General features: G+C 44.8%; 1 protein-coding gene across 1 annotated transcript in view; it reads left to right on the forward strand.

Annotated features, from left to right (window-relative positions):
- Positions 1-23139, forward strand: part of LOC126253097 (ecdysone receptor) — a 95410-nt gene that overhangs the window by 67007 nt on the left and 5264 nt on the right. The window contains exon 2 of the mRNA XM_049954204.1: positions 16911-17081. Within this exon, the coding sequence (XP_049810161.1) occupies positions 16911-17081 (171 nt within the window). The remainder of the gene's footprint in view (positions 1-16910; positions 17082-23139) is intronic.

Below are 23139 nucleotides of genomic sequence, written 5' to 3' on the forward strand. Positions count from 1 at the left end.
GAGGTTCATATCACGGATAGCAAGACGATCGTCTTAGTCTATCCTGCAGTACATCAGTTTTAAATTTACACACTTCCCCTTAGGTAAATGGAACACATCGGTTGGTTCTTTTCACAATACATTTCGTCTACGGTGTGCCAAAGGGGCTTATGGAGGCACCGTTTAGTTCGTGGGCGCTTTCTGAGAAAACCCGAGAAACATAGTCATTGGGTACCAAAATTGAGACGCGGATTCCAAGACAAACGTAATTTATAAAGTGACGTAGCGTGGAAAAATATGCTGTAAAGTGTCTCCGTTATCATCAGAAGAGTTCTGGAGACAACATGTTGGTGTAGTACTCAAGCGCATGCAAATTTTTTTTTAACATAAAATCCAGTCTGACTTGTAAATTACGTAGTTTTGCATTATTTCGATTTCACATCAGTAAACTATAAAAAAAATTCCGACCGATTAAGTTATTTTCATGAGGGACATGCCCTGCTGTAATAGCGAAAAAAAGAGAAGCAGCGGAAAAATCCTCCTGACGGGGCACAAAAAAAGCGAATATGTCCTGTGTAATAAAAGACTACAACTGAAAAGTGAGGTACCAGCTGCCTCATTCTGCCTTCCTCTCCACCTTCAAAAATGTTCCCAAACATTTTGGGATGCAAACATACTCACTCTTTTTTTATGCTGAGAGAGGAGAGAGTGGCAGTGGGAAAGAGTCGAAAGAGTAATAAATACTGGAGGCTAGAAGACAATGGTTGTGGTATAGGAAGAGCGAAGGAGACGACAGCTGTGTGAGAGAGGGGGACACAGTGGCCGCGGAACATAGTTAACAGTAAGAGAACAGTGCTAGGAAAATAGGGAATGAGACTTTGTCATTGGAATAGGAATAAGGAGAAGAAGAAAAAGAAGGTGACAGTAGGGGACAGTCAGTGATAATGAGAGACAGAGTCTGTGGCAGTGATAACGAGGAAGAGAGAGGAAGGGGGAGAGAGAGAGAGAGAGAGAGAGAGAGAAGAAACAGTAGCAGGGGAAAGGAATGAACGAGATAGTAGCAGCAAGAGGGAGACAGTGACAGTGAAAGAAGACAGTAGTTGTAGGACAGAACGAAGGAGACTGTGGCTGCGAGGCAGTGACGGAGAGAGACAAAGAGATAATGAGAACGAGTTGGGCTGAATGAATGAATGAATGAGTGAAAATGGGCAATTTAGAGTGGATGGGTACGACCGAGTTACAGCGGTGGACTACAAGGTGTGAGCGAGTTCGATTTATGGGAGGTTGTGGGAGTGTGAGATGAGTTGCGTCTTCGAAAGAGCGCAAATATGTTGCATCCCAAAATTTTTGGGAAAATTTTTAATGTTGTTGAGGAAGATAGAATGAAGCAGCTGGTATGCCACTCTTCAGTGAGAGTCTTTCAGTGAAGAGGAGCATTTTCGCCTTTTTTGAGTTCCGATCGGCGCATTTTTCCGTTCGTTCCCTCCGTTTCCCTACAGCAGTACGTGTCACTCATATGAAAAGAACTTTACAAGTGCGTAAAATTTTGATTACTTATGTGAAATCGAAGTAACGGAAAACTAAAACCTCGGACTGGATTTTACGTGCACAAAAATTTTCACGTGCTTCAGCACTACAACATTGAGTTCCGAGAAAGCTCCTAATGGTGACGGAGATGCTTTACAGCATGTTTCTCAGTGCTGCATGACTCTATAAACTACATTTTCGCCTCAAACCGGATTTTGCGTGCGTATTTTACGTACACAAGTAAGAAGAGTTGGAACCTCTCAAGGTTGTTCTAGATCAGCATCTTATGAACGAACCGTAAGAATTTCCGCCATGTATTGTGAATATGAAGGAAAATATTTTTTCCTTTTTAAGTTCTGACTACAAAATTAATCAAAAGAATTGTACATTAATGTCTTTCGCTTTGAAAAACAAATTGGTAGTGAAAGGGATAAAGAAATGCTCAAAAAGCAATAAATGTTTCGAGAAACCGTCGGTAATGTTACTTTTGTTCCGATGTTACCGAGGAGTCGATAACACATTTAGGTGTCGTACCCGTACTGTGGTGTAGCCTCCACGCGCAGTGTGCTCCGAACAAACCGAGTGACACAGTGCTCCAGTTGTTGACGGTGGTGGCTGCGACCCAGTCAGTGGCGGCCGTGCGGTAGGGCGTTGACTGCGCTCGGGCAAGGACGAAAATATTGCAACGGCATTGCGCGGAACTGTGCTGGTAGGGCGCGCGCGCAGGGTGTTGAACCCGGGCGGGCGGCGCCCCGCCCACGCGGGGACAGCGGACCGTCATTAGCACCTCGCGCCCTGCCGACGCAGGCTTCGCCGCTCGCCGCGTCCGCCAGTCCGCCGCCTGCCCGCGCAGATGATACTCGACACGGAACCTCGCGCACGCTCGCCGCTTTGCTCGCTCTCCTCAGAGTCAGGTACCAGTGCTCTCGCTTGCGCCTCGCCCTGCTTTCATTTCCGTGCTCACTGTCACTGTTCGCGCCACATAATCTTATGACGTCACGTGCTCTGCAACTTCTAAGGCGCTCCAGTAACGTTTGTGTCACCTCGTGGACGGGCACCATTCAGAAATTTCTTAGCAGTTTCTGGTTATGACGCCACTGTTTCCTACAAGTTGCCAGTGGCGCCGGAATTTTCGAAGAGAACGGATTGGCGTTCTTCTCCCAGTCTCGCTGACGTGTTTGACGCAACCGGCATCGCACGATTGGGTCAAATGAACCTATCGACACTGGGTGTCGACTTAGTCCCATAACGTAATGGTGATGTGGCGTGCGACGTCACACATGTGACAGCAGGAAGAGAACAGAACACTGACTACATTTATTTGCGTCGGCGTTATTTTTTGGAATGCAGATTGTAGTGACGAACTGATCTGTAGCCGTACCTGAGGTCTAGATTATGTTGAAAGGTGCCAGATTGGTTGTGAGCTGGCGCAATGGTACGAAGGCATCAGTTAATCCGCACTGTTTGCGTTCCGCTTCAGAATCGTCAGGACGACGTGGAAAAGAACACATTTAGAACAAGTAACTGCAATGTAGCCGGCCAGTGTGGCCGAGCGGTTCTAGGCGCTTGAGTCTGGAACCGCGCGACTGATATGGTCGCAGGTTCGAATCCTGCCTCGGACATGGATGTGTGTGACGTCCTTAGGTTAGTTAGGTTTAAGTAGTTCTAAGTTCTAGGGGACTGATGACCTCCGATGTTAAGTCCCATGGTGCTCAGAGCCAACTGCAATGTAGACCCTCTTAGATCTATTTCGTATCATTTAATTGAACTGAATGGTTATTAATAACGAACACAATTTGGTTTTCGTAACATTTGTCGTTAATGACTGCACATTTACAGATGCTGCACGCTGCATCCGATGAATGAATATTTTGTAGAGGACAATGTACATTGCACTAGATTTTTCATGTTTCCTCCGCCAGAGTCTTATTGTCTTTTCATTTCTTCCTCGTTAATAACATCGTTCATCATCGTTGGGTCTGAAGCTGTAACAGATGCCGTCGTTGCAGATTGTGACAGGGAATTCATGTCTGCCTATTATTTTGCAAACAGCTGTTATTCTTTATTTATTCCCAAAAGTTTCGCCACCGTTGTGTCATCATCAGGGCATATTTTTCCTACAGTTTTACTCTTTAGATTCTTAGGTTCTGCACGACAATCTATTCAGTAATCTGTAGCTTGTCTTGCCAATTTTTGTAGCGCCTGCCCTCATCTTCACTCTCTTATGTTGTAGAAACACACAGGAAAGCGGTACATGACTTTACTGAATCACACTCACGAGTTTTAAATTATCTCAAACCTTCTTACGTCTAACTTGTAACGTTGTGTTATCGCACCCCATGTTTTTGATGACCAACGAGTTATCCTGTTCTCCGTTTAACCAGGACAAAAATGGATATAACAAGAATTCTTACCTGACACCATTCTCTAATTTAAAATAGAATACTTTCATGTATTCTATAATTTTTCCCGCTTTTCACGTATTATGATCCGTTACTACTATCCAGTTCTTCCCTGACTGCTACCGTAGACTGGATTCAACGAAATTAAACAACGACATGGCAGGGAAGTCGCGTTATAGTCGCAAAAGATAGTGACAAACGTTATTGTGCTTCATAGACGTGGCCGGGCCATGTGAAGTCATAGCGTGACGCTTGACAGTGTCATCATGGCTGCCCTTCTGGGCTGGTCTCCACTGCCATCAGCTGTTCAGCATGGCGCCACATTAGCGGTTGTTATCACAATGTCGCATTGTTGTGTAACGTTTCGTGCAGAGTCACAGGTGGTGCTAATCATCAAAAGAACGACTTTCGGAGATATAGTTTTTCAGTACGTTAGTTTCTTTTGGTTTTATGCCTGCAACATTTCGTCACTGCGTCCCAAGGAGGTGTTTATCTGACTTAGCCCTTATTGACTAACTAGTATATCTACAGGCGGATACAAGTGAAACGACATGTCATAGCACAGACTGCCTTTAGTTACAGTCACTTCCATTTTTGTAGCAAGTTCTAAATGAAAGTGAGTTTAGTAGAACTGGAAACTCGACATTACGGACGAACTGTCATCCGTACGGTTGTCGATGGATTAAAACTGTATGTTGGAACACAGACTGCTTTCCTTCGCAGGCAAATGTGCGTGTTCGGATTACGCCCTGGTACAAAGTTTTATCTGTCAGGAAGGTTGTTTACGAACAGTCCACTACTGAGTCAGTGAATAGTTTTGGATGCAGCCAAGTTCAAATGATTTAGTGGCTGTGTTTTCGTCTACCTAATCGTCAACTGAATGTACGAAATTCTGCGAAGTTATTGCTGTACCATAGCCTTTTACCAACGCTTCAAGGGTTTGGTCCGTGGGCATTCCTACAACACGACTGCTGCCCCAGGACAGTTCAAGGGTAACTTCTGCTTAGTATGTTGTTGCCCTTGAGCAGTTATAGCCGGTACACCAATCACGGCATCTCTGCTTCCTTACTCAAGTCGTACCGCAACCAACCGCACGAGGCTGAACAGACTTCTCTTTTTAGTGAGTGGTTAGCATCCACTCCCCGCCAGGGTCATTGAAGACTGAACAGTACCTCCGTTCAGCAAGGATAGTCGAGTGAATTTGGCTACGGCCTTCTCATAAGAATCGTCGGAGCAGTCGTCTCGCGTGGCCAAGGGAAGCTACGTAAAACGCGGATCTGAATCACGGAACTGGATTTTGAACCCACACGCGACCCGAGTCAATAACAACGAAGGCGCTATGGACGACTCTTCTTTCAAATCTCACAAACCTACAACTCCCTGGAGACGCTGAGAGGTGAACCTCAATATATCGCAGCAGTCAAGCATCATTCTAGGCTGCAGAGAGAGTCCGTAAATGTGACAGTGGTGAACATAGCGTATTCGACCGTTGGCGGTCTTACATTGACTTCTTGCCTCTGACGATCTCTTCGGGATGTTGTATATCATTTTGCATCTCAAAAAACTGTTCAGCGTTATGTTTTCAATATGAAAGAAAATTTGTGTTGCCGGCCAGTGTGGCCGAGTGGTTCTAGGCGCTTCAGTCTGGAACCGCGCGACCGCTACGGTCGCAGGTTCGAATCCTGCCTCGGGCATGGATGTGAGTGATGTCCTTAGGTTAGTTAGGTTTAAGTAGTTCTAAGTTCTAGGGGACTGATGACCACAGATGTTAAGTCCCATAGTGCTCAGAGCCATTTGAACCATTTTTAGTGATGGAGTGGTTACACGACAATCACAGCCCTGTAATGGACTGGCCTGCACAGAGTCCTGAGCTGAATCCTGTAGAACACCTTTGGGATGTTTTGGAACACCAACTTCGTGCCAGGCCTCATTGACTGACATCGATACCTCTCCTCAGTGCAGCACTCCATGAAAAATGGGCTGCCATTCCCCAAGAAACTTCCCATCACCTGATTGAACATATTCAAGCGAAAGTGGAAGCTGTCATCAAGTCTAAGTGTGGGCCAACACTATATTGAATTCCAGCATTATTGCGCATCTTGCTAGAGGTAAAAAGTAGGTTAACTGGCACTACTGCAAAGAATGAAATTAATCACAATTAATTAACCACTGACAAACTCCCGTGCATAGTTGATTGAAATGACGATAAAGGAGGGATATCTGCAGGGCTTTGCAGACAGATATAGCACATAATACAGCAGAGGGAACAGGCTGGTAAGGTGCATCAACCTGACTGGGTTGGCTATGCGAGCTGCATTCAGCTGCACAGTAATAAGAGTCATCCAGTCTGGCTTGTGTACTGTATGGGCTAGACTGTGAGGCAAGCAGTAGGCAGACTGAAAAATACAACATGCGAAACTCTGTCTTCATTCTGAATGTCTTCCCCGACGGCGGTTGTATCTTCTAGCAGGAAACGAGTCCTTGTAAAAAGGCCAGAATCGTTGTACATTGGTTTAAGGAGCATTAAAGTGAACTCGGGCTGATGTCTTGCTCACCAAATCCGCTTGATCTGAACCCCGTGGAACAAAGGTGCGAGACGCCGTAGGGTTTCAGCTCCCACAAACCATTAGCCCATAATTTATTACAACTGCGTGACCTTTGCGTAGACGTCTGGTGTCTCATACCTCCGGAAACCTGCTAAGGACTTGTCAACACTATGCCGAGCAGAATCGCCATTGTATTGCTACGGCCGCTTTAAGGCCTAAGCGCCAAGTTGATAGGCTAGGGGTGGGGGTGGGGTAGGAGTGGGGGGACGCTAGAGGCACTGCAACTGTCTTAAGATTTCTATACAGGACATATCACTTTTGGTTTTTAAGGTGGCGGTCGCTTGGGGAGCCGAGTTGAAAAGGGCTCGACGGTCGTACAGGTGCAAGATTTCCACTCAGTTCGTATTACAGTTAGTAGCCAAAATTGACACGGGTCAAAGTGTACGAAGCAAAAAAGGTAAGGGGGTGGGCGTCAAATGACAAGTTGCTTGTGAGGAAAACTGTTCCTGAAACATCCCTGTGTAGTGCGTGTCAGAGGTAGAGTAATACGCTATTAAGCACGTGCTGGTTATATGCCGATCAGGGCATAAGAAATTCGTGTGTGTGTGTGTGTGTGTGTGTGTGTGTGTGTGTGTGTGTGTGAGACAGAGAGAGAGAGAGAGAATAGTACCGCGATGCATTTTCGAATGTTTCGCGATCAGTGATTAGAAGCTTTTTTTTTTTTTTTTACAGATATTTAAAAAATGGCTGCTAATAGTGTGTGCATCTATGTCCTAGGCAACTAGTTTGCGTTTCGTAACAAAGAGTTTTTTACAGGATTGGGTTGTTAGCCCAATGCCCAACCCTCCTCCTTTATCCGGGCTTTGGACTGGCAGTGGCAGTTCCAAGGCAACTGACCCCAGGAAGAAAAGAGCAGGAAGATTTTCTTGAGATAGAGGGCAAGAGGTTCAAGAGAGTACACCGGCTCAAATACTTGGGATCTTGGTTTACCAAGGACAACAACATAAAAACAGACATCAAGGAAAGAATAGCAGTGGGAATGAAATGCATGCATTTCCTCAGAGAGGCGCTCGGCTCTAAACCGATCTCAGTGAACACTAACATGAAAATCTACAACACAATGATATGCCCAGCAGTAATGTACGGTTCAGAAACATGGAGCATGGCTAAGTGAGAAAAGGAAAAACTATTAATATTTGGCTGGTCCCGGCGGAGGTTCGAGTCCTCCTTCGGGCATGGGTGTGTGTGTTTGTCCTTAGGATGATTTAGGTTAAGTAGTATGTAAGCTTAGGGACTGATGATCTTAGCAGTTAAGTTCCATAAGATTTCACACACATTTGAACAATTTTTTAATTAATATTTGAAAGAAGAGTAATGAGGATGACATGGTAACCAGTTTTAGATACGGAGAATGGAGGAGGAGGAGGAAAAACAAGGAAATATACCTTCTGAAGCGACAACCAACTATCCTACAGAAGATAAAGAGCAAAAGAATACAATGGGTGGGCTATGTAGCCCGTATTCCAGATGGAAGACAGGCGAAGATGGCACTAGAGGGGAAACCAAACACCAAACGTTGGACGGCTAAGGCAGCGCTGGGACGACCTGGCGAAGGACCTAGCAGACCTGTGGATTGAAGACACCTGGAGGAACCGGGCACAAAACAGGAAGGAATGGAGGCAGTTTGTGGAAGCAGTGCGTGGTCCAGGGCCTGTGGTCCCTGGATATCTATCTGTCTGTCTGCTAATAGTATTTATGAATATTAACACACTAAACTGCTAACATTCGAATGACGTGCTTGTGACCAAAAGTCGGAAAGTTACTCCGAATTGATTGTCTCCTGGAATTGCCAGTCTCTTTGCTGTATTTTGTTTTCTCTTCGTCATTGCAACCGTTGAAATTGAAGGTAATTTATAATGAATTGGCTGCAGCCAGTTGCTTTTATAGGTGTTTATTTTTCCATTATGACATTTCAAGATACCCGGCATCCCATCTTCAGATGTTTATATTTGTGTACGTGTCGTGAACACTGATTCTTTACTAACGCCGTTGCAGAATTTTGCAGGGAAGCTTTTAAGACAGCTATTATAAAACATTGTAAGTAAAGGAACGATGTTCCCGACACGTAAGTAAATGTAAGCAAAATCAAAGCAACACCAGCCCTCGGTCGCAAAACTTGAAGTCCTTTGGCCTGGTTTCGGCTCTACTATGAGTGCCTTCAACAGAAGTAAAAGATTCAAAGTGGCATGTCACGTACAAAATAAATATCAAGCGATAAAGCTTTAGTCACGAAATTTTAAAAAGAAATACATGGAAGGCAAGCCACTATGGGCTGCTCACGCATGTCAAGGCACAGTAAAGCCGTCGGCACACGGACCGTGCATCCGAACGTTGAGCGTTGAGCGTGCCGAGTTTCTGACGTCACAGCATGGAATAGCACGCTCGGGAGTCTTTCCGAACGTGCAGAGCAATATCTGGCATGTCAGATATTCTCAGCGTGCGTCTGAGCGTTGACCAATGACATGGCACAACGCCAGCTACGTCACACGCACGCCGTCTCCCTTCAGTACAGAGTTGTGACGCGCCATATTGTCATTCATTTCAAGCCTATACGTATATATGCCGTTCCGAGCAACAGCAAATTGAGAATCACTGCAAAACTCATTGTTAACTGTGTGATTCGTTCCAATAAAATAATGAGAAACATCATATTCGCGGCAAAATAATTATTGTAACTTGCGTATAATGAGAGTAGGCTATTTGAAGGCAGCGACACACTGAAGATCCACCCAAAACGCATTTTTCTTGGTACAATGTGTTATAATTAAATTTCAGTTAGTAAAATATCTACGATTAAAGTTTTTGGCAAGAGGTAAGGTACTATCATTAGATACAGCAGATGTGATGTTGGTATAGCGTAATGAATAGCAACATTGTATACTAATGAGGTTTTTTTGTTGGGGCGGTGGTTCGCGTCCTGACACGACAATTTTTTTTCCTAACATTCGCGTTTTTATTAGGTTCTGATACTTTATTATTAGTTTAATATAAGTATAGACTGTAATGTTTGATTTTATGTAAATACAAGTTCACCTTTTTTTGAGGGGTGACTTTGTTCGATTGGCTTAATCTAAAGGACAGCTTACGCTACTTGTATAAAGGTATTTTTTCTCCTTTTTCTTTTACGCTTCGTAATTGACATGTTGCAAAGATTCTGCTACTGGGTACGAACAGTGATCAAGTAAGACTGACCTTGGGATTTTACTAAAATGTGGGAATGATGAAATAATGTTTATCTTATGCGGAAAGTATTCCAATTTTGTAACGCACTGCTTGTAATCGAACTTTTATAAGCCTGTGTCCTTATTGATTGGACATGGTGCTTTCCTTTTCGTGGACGATGGAAGAAATGTGCATTTTAATAGAGCTAACGTGGGAATTTTGCGCGCACGTTGAGTAAACAGTGTGATTAACGAACTAGAAACATCCCTCAACTGTCGCTTGAGTGCGTTGCGATCGCGTATACCACGTTGGGGTCCACGTACCGTATGCACAAGTCGCATCGTTCCTGAGCGTTGAGCAGCACGTTGAACTGGGCACGCTCAACGTTAACGTTCGGCAGCACGGTCCGTGTGCCGACGGCTTAAGCATCAGACTAATTTTGCGACCGAGGGCTGTTGCCTTGATTTTGCTTTGTAAACGGTCGCTGAACACCTAGCCATGTTTAAAACTTCAAGTAAATGTAAGCATTTGAAGATCGGATGAACATAAAACGAAAGTACTCTCAAAAATGCGTGTTTCCAGGCACAATTTGGTGGCGTGGTGTGTTGAGAATGGGATGCCATTCATATGGTTGCCTTACCCCATAAACATTGTCACGGACGCTACAGTTTTACTTAATGTGCCGGGAGCCCTGCTATAGCGCCACGTAACGTGGCTGCCCGCGAACTTAAAAGTAAGTGAATCGCGCGGGTCACCGAAGGTTCTCCGCGCCCGGTGTAGACACGATCGTGCTCTGCGCTTTCAGTACCCGCAACTCGTATAGGTAATTTTGGAAAATGCGGAATTTGCAAATGGAAGTGAAGTACACGTCAGCAGTGCGCACCCACCGAACAGTGGTCAGCAGTAGAGGCCGAGCAAACGAGCGCCCAGGCTGTTGCGGGCTGGGCGCCGGAACTGTCGCGACGGCGAGCCGCGTGCGAGCCGAGCTGTCGCCACTCGCCAGTGCGAACCGGCGCTGCGCTGCGCGCCTGAGCGAGGAGAGCGGCGAGCGCGGAACGAGTCAAGGCCGCACACTGCCCCCTACGCCGGGCCTGGCCGCAGCCGCCGCCGCCGCCACGGCCGCAGCCGCCTGCTACCTGCGCCGTACAACAGCCACGTGCTTCTGGAGCACAGGCGCCTTTAAAGGCCGTTTTACAAGAGCGACTTTCTAATCAAAATTCGACTACTCAGACTGCGTGCACCCTCCGCGTAAATCAGCAACCAACCACAACGCGATTCTATCAATGACGTCAGCGACCTCTAAATTGTGACGTCAACGATCTGTAGTGTGTGCCGCGTATAGAGTTTAAATTTCGGAGTGTGCTGCACATTGCGCGTGCGCATTAACAAGGGACTTCCTTGGCGTCTGCTAAAATGGAAAGTTAGCGTATTCTGGTCGAGCTCACTCCTGCTACAGAAATGGGTTTTGTGGTTTCGTGTCTCCTTAATCTTTATTCTGTCGTCTACTTTGTGTTGGTGACACACTGAAAAGTTAAGCAGGCTCCTGGTATTTTTCCCCGCCAATATTCTCTTGCAAGATACACGAAAAATCTTAAACCTGCAAAGCTGTTTACGTTTTACAGAGAAAAAGCTACACTAGCAGAAATAAGAACGCAAAATAGATACAATTTTTTAATATAAATTATTTCAACCGTGAAAAGATCAGAATTATTTGACGAGAAAAATAATTTTCGATGTTATTTGACACTTAGCAAGAAAAGAAGGTTTGAAGGAAGAAAAAAAAGGACGCTATGTACTGCGTTCTGTATATTGTTTGACGTGTTTTGCGCTATGCAAATACTTATTTTCTAGTGAAAATAAATGCGTATCAGTAGAAATGGTTAGATAACTGTTTTCCTATCCTTTCAGTTCTCAAGAGTGTAAAGACTTTACTACACGACCTTTGACAAGAACTTCCACTATGAATTCTGCTGTAGACATTGATAAACTCTATTCTAATTGCTTGTTCCGTTACTTTGCTGTCATATTTCTATTTTTTCGTAGAAAAAGACAGCCCCTCGCAACCCCACTTTCATCGTTAAGATGCCAAATTGCGCAGCAAACAACTTTCACAAGACACTCAGTTTTTGTGATGACACGAAGACGAAAATTACCACTCGAGCCAGACGAAACTCAGTATAGGAATAAAACGCCAGAGGCGCTGCAGCAGACTTTGACAAGTAAGTGAGTAGAATGAAATTTTCACTCTACAGCGGAGTGTGCGCTGATATGAAACTTCCTGGCAGATTAAAACTGTGTGCTGGACCGAGACTCGAACTGGGGACTTTGCAAAGGTCCCGAGTTCGAGTCTCGGTCCGGCACACAGTTTTAATCTGCCAGGAAGTTTCATATCAGCGCACACTCCGCTGGAGAGTGAAAATTTCATTTTAGAAACATCCCCCAGGCTGTGGCTAAGCCATGTTTCCGTAATATCCTTTCTTTCAGGAGTGCTAGTTCTGCAAGGTTCGCAGGAGAGCTTCTGTAAAGTTTGGAAGGTAGGAGACGAGGTACTGGCAGAAGTAAAGCTGTGAGGACGGGGCGTGAGTCGTGCTTGGGTAGCTCAGTTGGTAGAGCACTTGTCCGCGATAGGCAAAGGTCCCGAGTTCGAGTCTCGGTCCGGCACACAGTTTTAATCTGCCAGGAAGTTTCAAGTAAGTGAGTAGTTAATTCAGAGAAGAAAGTCTGTCGTGTAAAAGGGGCTTAAAGACCAGCCTGATTGACGACAGTAAAAGCGCGCTAGTGTAGGTACTAAGCATCTCAACGTCAGCATTTCACATGATGGAGTGCTGTGTTTTCAGCACCGCACTAATTTGATTCTTTAAAGAATCGAACGTTCAAGTAGAAAACAGTTTCAGTGCTCTCATTACTTCATAAATGAGTTATTGTGTTAAATATTTTACGTGAAGCATGTAAGCGAGAAAAAGTTTAGCGAAGATTTGAAATTATATTTTAAGTGTTTTGGATGTCACTGAGCAGGGGCGCCCATACTATACTTTATAGGGCGGGGCTAGAACAGGGTGTATGGAGTATTTTTGCACATAAGAGACTTTACTCATGAGCAATATATTTTCCTTCAATATTTACAACTGTCCGCCAACGCTGGGTGACTTTTCGATTCCCTCCTCACACCCACACACTCATACAATTTACGCTTTAGTGGTACTATTTTATCCTCAATACTGTGTGCTTCTCTACCTATTTCCTTCTTAGTACCACCAAAACTTTACTTCTGCATACAGTGCCGCATACTTTTTTTCCATCTTGGCAGACCATCAGTCTAGTGGATCTTTGTAGTGGTGTTCCTTCAGCTGTCTCACCGCAAATATGAAATTTACTGTAGAGCTACTAAATCATTGAGTTGACTAAATACTGGCCAAGAGTTAGCCAACCCCATGAGCCGAAGACGTAGTAGCTAAGAAAGCGCGGTGGAAATCAGTGTCTTACAAAAGTAAATCAGATAGTTTCGGCATAAGCGGTCTTCAGTTTCCTGTCACGGAGTTGCTACTGACGAGCTAATTCAGCCTAGGGTGCACAGTAAGCGTCCGCACGGATAGTTTGCACCCCCTTCTCCTGTTATAGTCAAACACCGTGCGAGGAACAGGCTTTACATAGTGTCGGGTTGCATGCGGCGCGGCGTGGCGTGGCGCAGTTCGAACCCCGGCGGTGGCGGCTGTGAACTATAGGGCCGTTGTCCTGCGAGTGACAGATGGCGCCGCATCTGCCACCAGCTGTGGCAAGGCTGCGGACCAGCCACGCCTGAGACGCGACCCAAGCTGCTCTGGCGGAAGGAGCGCTGCCTGCTGTCGCCCTAACTGCTCTCTCTCTCTCTCTCTCTCTCTCTCTCTCTCTCTCTCTCTCTTTAGTTTAGCCGTTCTGTGCTACTCCCGCCGTGATTGCCAAGTTTCCACTGTCGACTTTGGCAAAAGCCAGGCACATAACGAAGAGTGAGACAGGGGAGGGGGGCACTCATGGGCCACAAAACACATTTTAGTTAACACTCTTGTATTTTTACAGCTTTCAGAATTTTAGCTATAAAAGTAGAATGCAAACTAAGAGTCTTGAAAGTGGTACAGAATTTAAAAAATTACAGACTGTGTGTACCGGAGGATACTTTTTATTGTTTTGCGTGAGTTCTAGTCCAAGTGCACGCGAGAAGAGGAGAAATGCTTGTAAAGCGCCTCCTGATTCGACACTGCCTATTTACGCGTGGATTCCCACTCCAGCTGGAGGGCTCTTCGGTGTGCTGTCTTAGGGCTGGAGACCATACTTTTATGTAAATATAAGTGGCGCGAAAATGTTATTGAATACAGTCCGAGAAAAAAAAAGAAGACGACCCACCACGAAGGAATTATTCGAATGGGACAGAAACCGGTACGTGTACTGTACAGGTACAGACAAAATAATGATTAAAATTTCAGAAAAATTGGTTGGCTTATTCGACAGAAAAAGCTTCATAAACTGAGCAAGTCAATAATTCGTTGATCCACCTCTGCCCTTATGCATTGACTGACAGAGTTGTTGGACACCCTCCTGAGTGCCAAATTCTATCCAGTAGGCACTTTCGATCATCCCAAACAGGTATGGGGGTCCTGACCGTAATGCTCAAACGTTTTCAGTTGGGGAGAGATCCGACGACCTTGTTGGTCAAGGGAGGGTTTGACAAGCACGGAGACAAGCAGTAGAAACTCCCGCCATATGCGGTCGGGCATTATTTTGCTGAAATTTAAGCCCTAGATGGTTTGTCACGAAGGGCAACAAAACTAGGAGTAGAATATCGTCGACGTACCGCTATGCTGTGAGGGTGACGCAGATGACAACCAAGGGGGTTCTGCTACAAAAAATGGCTCCCCAGATCTTCACTCTCGGTTGTGAGGCCGTATGGCGAGCGACATTATAATATTGGTATTCCACCGCTGTCCGGGGCGTATCCAGACACGTCTTCGCCCTGGAATTCCATTGACTAGAGTAGAATTGTCTTCAGTGATGAGCTCCGCTTCGAACTGAGCTCCGATGACCAGCGAAACAGTGTCTAGAGACTCCCGGACAGCAGAGGGATACGAACTGGACTGTCACCCACCCGACAACCAGGAGTGGTGGCCTATGATGCCATTTCATTTCGTAGCAGGACCCCCTTGGGTTGTCATCCGCGGGACTCTTACAACACAGTTGTACGTCGGAGATATTCTGTGCCATCCTGGGCTTACATTTCAGCGAGATAATGCCCGCCCGCACACAGAGAGAGTTTGTACTGCTTGTCTTTATGCTTGCCAAATTCCACCTTGGCCACCAGGCTAGTGGTACCTCTCGGCCACCAAGCTAGTCGTACCTCTCCCCAGCTCGAGATTCTGACGAGCTAACGCGCCAATTGGACAGAATTTGGCACGATATCCCTCAGGAGGACATCCAACAACTCCTGTCAATCATTGCAAATATGAGATACACTGTAGAGCTACTAGAACATTCGCCAGTTGACTAAATACGGTCTAGTATGACAGATGAGAAAGCGTCATTCATCGTAAGATATTAATGTAGATGATGATTTTGATGTAACAACGCACTTGTGGTTCTGAATCAGCGTAATCGCTACTAGTCGGAAAACTTCGGGCCTCTGTCTTCTGTTTGCCCCACTTTGTCTCGACAGCACTACGGATAATCATAGCAGTACAATACGTCACACAATATCATTACTGCTTTCGAGAACTGAAATCCCGAATCTTGGGAAGTGAAGAAGAAGAAGAAGAAGAAGAAGAAGAAGAAGAAGCACGTCCTTCATAATCGGCCTCAAAGTGCAATTAATTACGTTCTGTTGCACCAGAACATCATTTTTAGAAATCAAGATACTTCACATCTTTAAATTATCTGGCAGATGAGTAGGAGAAACAGTCCGGTAATGTTCGAATACGGCATTAGCAGTGTACTGCGTGACCCAGTCATGTCGATAAAACATGTAGATGCACCACTGCAAAGCTACATGAAATGGAACGACCAAGTAAGGATGGTAGTAGGGCAGGCGAATATTCAGCTTTGGTTTTTTGTGCGAATTTTGGGAAAGTGTGGTTCATACGTAAAGGAGAACATTTTTGCAACTTATTCTTGACTGTTTGAGGTCCACTCCCCTCCTGCCGCCCCCTCCTCTCACCCCGTTGGATTAAATGAAGGTATCGAACCAATTCAGAAGCAGAAGCTTTCTGCTGGATTTGTTACCGTAGATTTGATCATCACACGGGTGTTATAGAGATGCTTCGTGTACTCCTTGGGAATCCCTGGAGGGAAGACGGCATACTTTTCGCTGAACACTATTGATAAAATTTAGAGAACCGCCATTTGTTTGTTGACTGCAAATCTGTTCCAGTGCTGCTGACATACATATGAAAATAGGATAAAAGAAGATAGGGCTCGTACAGAGGCATATAAAGACTCGTTTCTTTCTCCCTCTCCGTGTGAGAGCTCGCGCATATTTAACGAGGTATCCTCCGTCATGCACCATACTGTGGTTTTTGGAGTATGTATGTAAAAGTAGATTCGGATATCTTTCAAAGGGAGCATTATGGGGAAATTTGAAGGAGGGTAAAAAAGCAATAGAATTTTACGCAACATAAAGTATGTAAAAACATGGGTCTATATGTACAATTTCGCAGTTGATTTGTCGTATTTTTTAGACAACGATAGTTTGCTAAATTTCGTTGTGAAGTCGTTCCCATAGTTTTACGGATTAAGCAAGCTGGATGTTATAGCAGGAGATATGATTTCCTTTATTTTTTGTACAGGTTTATAAAGATTTCAATGTACATCGTACCTTCAAAATTTTTATTACCATCGCAACTCAGATTTTACTTCTAGAATTAATGAATTACTTTTTCTGCAGTGCTATCGTACTGAACTGTACACGGGCGCTAATTGGCATACTGTGCTTCCCAATCCAAACGACCATATATGTACGAACGCATGGTCTCAAGCCGATATGAACTAAATAACCAGCCACGTGAAGTGGTTAAATATCTACGAGCTTTCGGAAAAGTTCTCCTATCTCGGTCATTGTCGGCCACAATTGTCGACGCCGGAGTAGCACTCCTCCGAAAGCTCCTGTATATTTAACGACGTGACGTGGCTGGAAGATCGACAGTGTTTTATCAAAAACAATAAAAAACCGCAGATGACATTTGCATTGAAACGTGGCTGATTTTGGTGTTGGCAGGCCGGGAGGACCTGTCGCCTCTGAGCAGTCTGAACGGCTACAGCGCGGACAGCTGCGACGCCAAGAAGAAGAAGGGCGCCGCGCCCCGCCAGCAGGAGGAGCTGTGCCTCGTGTGCGGAGACCGCGCCTCCGGCTACCACTACAACGCGCTCACCTGCGAGGGCTGTAAAGGTACCTACCATCTGGAGTCACGTATCGAAATGCAAAGTGTTACACCGTGAAGCGTCAGCCCCATACTTGTCAAAATTTGTTGGAGACGTTCATCTCTTAATAGATATAAAGTTATTAAATTTTCATTCCATTTGGAACTGATATCCATCATAAACATCAGGATGAGTAGTGACCGCCGTGGACACAAATACACCTCTTTATTTGTTGTAACATGGAAGCAGTCAGCCTCCAAATATAACCTTAAGGAATTTCTTGCCTTACCCAAAACACACACATCGTCAGTTAATGAATGTCAGTTAATGTAGGTTGCTGCCCGGAAACTGGAATGTCTTCCCCTTACATCCCAGGCACGCTCTGTATGACAGACTTGGGGAGGGGCAGGCTGCCCGAGGCGTCCGTGGTGGGATTTGTCACGATCCTGCCGGAGTATGCTATTTGCTACCCTGGTCAGGAAGGGTTTGACAACTGGATTTACCATTCTTGGCATTTACTGGTGATCATTCAGCTTCCCTTCGATAATTGTCAAATCAACCCTGCTGTCATACATAATAGCAGTGATTCTTGAGAACTGTGGTTACTGTGAACATTATCCAGCTCGTCTGAGGACACGGCGTCGACCTCGCCGAATGCCGTAGGATGCTACCTGAATGCCAAGTAACTCTGGCCATACAGCAAATGTATCTCTCCTGTTTGTGGATTACAATAAATTACACGTGGCAACTCGAGATCACAATCCGGCTTCCGGTAACCTGTTCCCAGTGGTTAGTGGTGACATTCTATCTGTAACCTTGTCCAGATTTCAGCTATAGTCATGTGTGTATTCATCGGACCCAGTCGAACAACCTACAGTCCTTTCGTGATGTAGTCCTTTTGGAAGGACCCTGAATCCATCTTGTTACCATTTGTTTTGCAGCTATTGCACTACAGGCAACTGTGTGTATTATCTGACAGTATAATGCTCCCATGTACCACATCCCAAAGATTCGGCCTTTCTGAAAGTCCTACAGAAGGTGATAAGTTGCACAGGCAGGTTAACTTCACCTGGAAAGTTTCGCTAGTGTTAGATACACCCAACACCCGTCAGGTACCCACTTTTTTTATCTGCAGGAGTGGGTTTGTCTGTATTGAAAATAAAAAATAAGCTCTCATAAGGATGAAATTTTAATCAATGTATCCCACAGGCAAGGAAATACTTGACTGTCAGTTTGCTACTGTTCAGTTATGTGTTCATAGTGTAGCACCTTTCATTTCTGTCAGTAATTTCTGTCTGTCTAATTCATTGTATGGTAGTATCAACCATTTGTATTGTTATGATTACATTTCATAACCTTGTATACAGGACAGGGGCTGAAAAGTTCCAGACTTTGTGCAGAATATTGAGTTCTGACCGTAAATATTTGTTCAACATACTCAATCATGTTAATGCACATTTTACGTTGTTGTTGCAGCCTTTCTAGTCCATTCAGCAGCGTGTTTCATATCTCCACTTTCATTGCAGTGATGACGATTCAGGTGTTTCTTTGTGTTAGGAAACAGATTGTAGTCCAAAAGAGGGCAGTCCAGGTGATTTGGTGAAGACTGCCAGTCTCGCTAGCGGGATGAAAGCAGAGCTCACCATCTGCAGCATCGTCGACAGGACTGACTGCGGACCTTTGGTACAGAGCCGAGTGGAGGGTCTGAATCAGAGGCTGAGACGGTTCTGCGACCGTGTGGGCTGCAGATTCCTCGACTTGCGCCATAGGGTGGTGGGGTTTCGGGTTCCGCTGGATAGGTCAGGAGTCCACTACACGCAACAAGCGGCTACACGGGTAGCAGGGGTTGTGTGGCGTGGGCTGGGCGGTTTTTTAGGTTAGATGGCCTTGGGCAAGTACAGAAAGGGCAACAGCCTCAACGGGTGCGGGGCAAAGTCAGGACATGCAGCAGCAATCGTTATTGTAATTGTAAACTGTCGAAGCTGCGTTGGTAAAGTACCGGAACTTCAAGCGCTGATAGAAAGCACCGAAGGTGAAATCGTTATAGGTACAGAAAGCTGGCTGAAGCCAGAGATAAATTCTGCCTACATTTTTACAAAGGTACAGACGGTATTTAGAAAGGATAGATTGCATGCAACCGGTGGTGGAGTGTTCGTCGCTGTTAGTAGTAGTTTATCCTGTAGTGAAGTAGAAGTGGATAGTTCCTGTGAATTATTATGGGTGGAGGTTACACTCAACAACCGAGCCAGGTTAATAATTGGCTCCTTTTACCGACCTCCCGACTCAGCAGCATTAGTGGCAGAACAACTGAGAGAAAATTTGGAATACATTTCACATAAATTTTCTCAGCATGTTATAGTCTTAGGTGGAGATTTCAATTTACCAGATATAGACTGGGACACTCAGATGTTTAGGACGGGTGGTAGGGACAGGGCATCGAGTGACATTATAGTGAGTGCACTATCCGAAAGTTACCTCGAGCAATTAAACAGAGAACCGACTCGTGGAGATAACATCTTGGACCTACTGATAACAAACAGACCCGAACTTTTCGACTCTGTATGTGCAGAACAGGGAATCAGTGATCATAAGGCCGTTGCAGCATCCATGAATATGGAAGTTAATAGGAATATAAAAAAAAGGGAGGAAGGTTTATCTGTTTAGCAAGAGTAATAGAAGGCAGATTTCAGACTACCTAACAGATCAAAACGAAAATTTCTGTTCCGACACTGATAATGTTGAGTGTTTATGGAAAAAGTTCAAGGCAATCGTAAAATGCGTTTTAGACAGGTACGGGCCGAGTAAAACTGCGAGGGACGGGAAAAACTCACCGTGGTACAACAACAAAGTTAGGAAACTACTACGAAAGCAAAGAGAGCTTCACTCCAAGTTTAAACGCAGCCAAAACCTCTCCGACAAACAGAAGCTAAACGATGTCAAAGTTAGCGTAAGGAGGGCTATGCGTGAAGCGTTCAGTGAATTCAAAAGTAAAATTCTATGTACCGACTTGACAGAAAATCCTAGGAAGTTCTGGTCTTACGTTAAATCAGTAAGTGGCTCGAAACAGCATATCCAGACACTCCGGGATGCTGATAGCATTGAAACAGAGGATGACACGCGTAAAGCTGAAATACTAAACACCTTTTTCCAAAGCTGTTTCACAGAGGAAGACCGCACTGCAGTTCCTTCTCTAAATCCTCGCACAAACGAAAAAATGGCTGACATCGAAATAAGTGTCCAAGCAATAGAAAAGCAACTGGAATCACTCAACAGAGGAAAGTCCACTGGACCTGACGGGATACCAATTCGATTCTACACAGAGTACGCGAAAGAACTTGCCCCCCTTCTAACAGCCGTGTACCGCAAGTCTCTAGAGGAACGGAGGGTTCCAAATGATTGGAAAAGAGCACAGGTAGTCCCAGTCTTCAAGAAGGGTCGTCGATCAGATGCGCAAAACTATAGACCTATATCTCTGACGTCAATCTGTTGTAGAATTTTAGAACATGTTTTTTGCTCGAGTATCATGTCGTTTTTGGAAACCCAGAATCTACTATGTAGGAACAACATGGATTCCGGAAACAGCGATCGTGTGAGACCCAACTCGCTTTATTTGTTCATGAGACCCAGAAAATATTAGATACAGGCTCCCAGGTAGATGCTGCTTTTCTTGACTTCCGGGAGGCGTTCGATACAGTTCCGCACTGTCGCCTGATAAACAAAGTAAGAGCCTACGGAATATCAGACCAGCTGTGTGGCTGGATTGAAGAGTTTTTAGCAAACAGAACACAGCATGTTGTTATCAATGGAGAGACGTCTACAGACGTTAAGGTAACCTCTGGCGTGCCACAGGGGAGTGTTATGGGACCATTGCTTTTCACAATATATATAAATGACCTAGTAGATAGTGTCGGAAGTTCCATGCGGTTTTTCGCTGATGATGCTGTAGTATACAGAGAAGTTGCAGCATTAGAAAATTGTAGCGAAATGCAGGAAGATCTGCAGCGGATAGGCACTTGGTGCAGGGAGTGGCAACTGTCCCTTAACATAGACAAATGTAATGTATTGCGAATACATAGAAAGAAGGATCCTTTATTGTGTGATTATATGATGGCGGAACAAACACTGGTAGCAGTTACTTCTGTAAAATATCTGGGAGTATGCGTGCGGAACGATTTGAAGTGGAATGATCATATAAAATTAATTGTTGGTAAGGCGGGTACCAGGTTGAGATTCATTGGGAGAGTGCTTAGAAAATGTAGTCCATCAACAAAGAAGGTGGCTTACAAAACACTCGTTCGACCTATACTTGAGTATTGCTCATCAGTGTGGGATCCGTACCAGATCGGGTTGACGGAGGTGATAGAGAAGATCCAAAGAAGAGTGGCGTGTTTCATCACAGGGTTATTTGGTAACCGTGATAGCGTTATGGAGGTGTTTAATAAACTAAAGTGGCAGACTCTGGAAGAGAGGCGCTCTGCATCGCGGTGTAGCTTGCTCGCCAGGTTTCGAGGGGGTGCGTTTCTGGATGAGGTATCGAGTATATTGCTCCCCCCTACTTATACCTCCCGAGGAGATCACGAATGTAAAATTAGAGAGATTAGAGCGCGCACGGAGGCTTTCAGACAGTCGTTCTTCCCGCAAACCATACGCGGCTGGAACAGGAAATGGAGGTAATGACAGTGGCACGTAAAGTGCCCTCCGCCAAACACCGTTGGGTGGCTTGCGGAGTATAAATGTAGATGTAGATGTAGATAGAGGGAGGTGGTGGTCTATAATATGGGTTGTGTGTGAAGGTGCATTGTCTTGCATCAAAAGCATCCTTTTAGGAACTTCCATTTATGTTTCATCTTAACTACCTCTCTCATCTAGTCGAGGGAGTTGGTGCAATGTTCTCTGGTTATACCACACCCCTGTTTGTTCCAGCAAATGGACACCATGACTTTTTTGGTCAATTTTTGGATGTTTAACATCTTTGGTGGTGGGCAGTCGCAGCATTGCCATTCCTTTGACTGTACATTCGTTTCTGCACAATATTTGTGAAACCAGGTTTCAATCTCAAAAATGGTTCAAATGGCTCTGAGCACTATGGGACTCAACTGCTGTGGTTATCAGTCCCCTAGAACTTAGAACTACTTAAACCTAACTAACCTAAGGACATCACACACATCCATGCCCGAGGCAGGATTCGAACCTGCGACCGTAGCAGTCGCACGGCTCCGGACTGCGCGCCTAGAACCGCGAGACCACCGCGGCCGGCGTTTCAATCTCAAGTCACTAATGTAGCCAAATCGCCGTTTATAGTATTAAAATGAGTTCAAAATAGCCCTAGGTGTCTCAGTTTGTGCCTTCTTTTATTCATCATACAAACATTTCAGCATCCACTTTTCTGAAAGTCTCTTTATGTATAGGGTATTGCAAACAATTGAACTAATCCACTTCCAGGAGATGTCCCATACCTAGGCTATATTTTAGATGGGTAATTGGCTGGTCATGAAGAATCAGTTTATGAACAACATTGCATGTTGAAGGGCTGGTACAGATTTGCTGGACTGTACTGCATTCATCCCAGGGCACCAGCTGTGACTGGGATGATGAAAGTTTCACTTGCCAATGGCAACTTAGCTCTGTGAAGATCATTGGACTTCAGTTTCTTTGAAGCTGTTTTATTATTATTAATGTTGACATCAAACGAATTGATTCAGTTGACAGATATTAATTTTATCTACTTATTGTATTCTTATATCAAATTTATAACTCAGTCTATGTATCTATTGGCTGAGAAAGATAGTGTTAGGCCTAACAGTTATTTATGCTGTATGCGTTTGTTTGTACTGTTTGGCAGAGATCTAGTATTCCTATTCTAGGGCCGTGCATATGATGTTGTCTTGAGAACATCTCATTGTGCCATCAGACATTCACTTTCTACCATGACTGGGTAGCCTGCTTCATGTGTCTAATGGTTTCAAAGTGTAGAGCCAACATATATTTCCCTGAAGTACGTCTGTATTTACTGATTTGTGTTTAGCAACTGTTCCAAGAGCTTCAACTCCTGCTTTCATTCTTCTTTTTTGCCATGGATATGTTTG

The sequence above is a fragment of the Schistocerca nitens genome, chromosome 4 (assembly GCF_023898315.1).
Source record: "Schistocerca nitens isolate TAMUIC-IGC-003100 chromosome 4, iqSchNite1.1, whole genome shotgun sequence".
NCBI lineage: Eukaryota > Metazoa > Arthropoda > Insecta > Orthoptera > Acrididae > Schistocerca > Schistocerca nitens.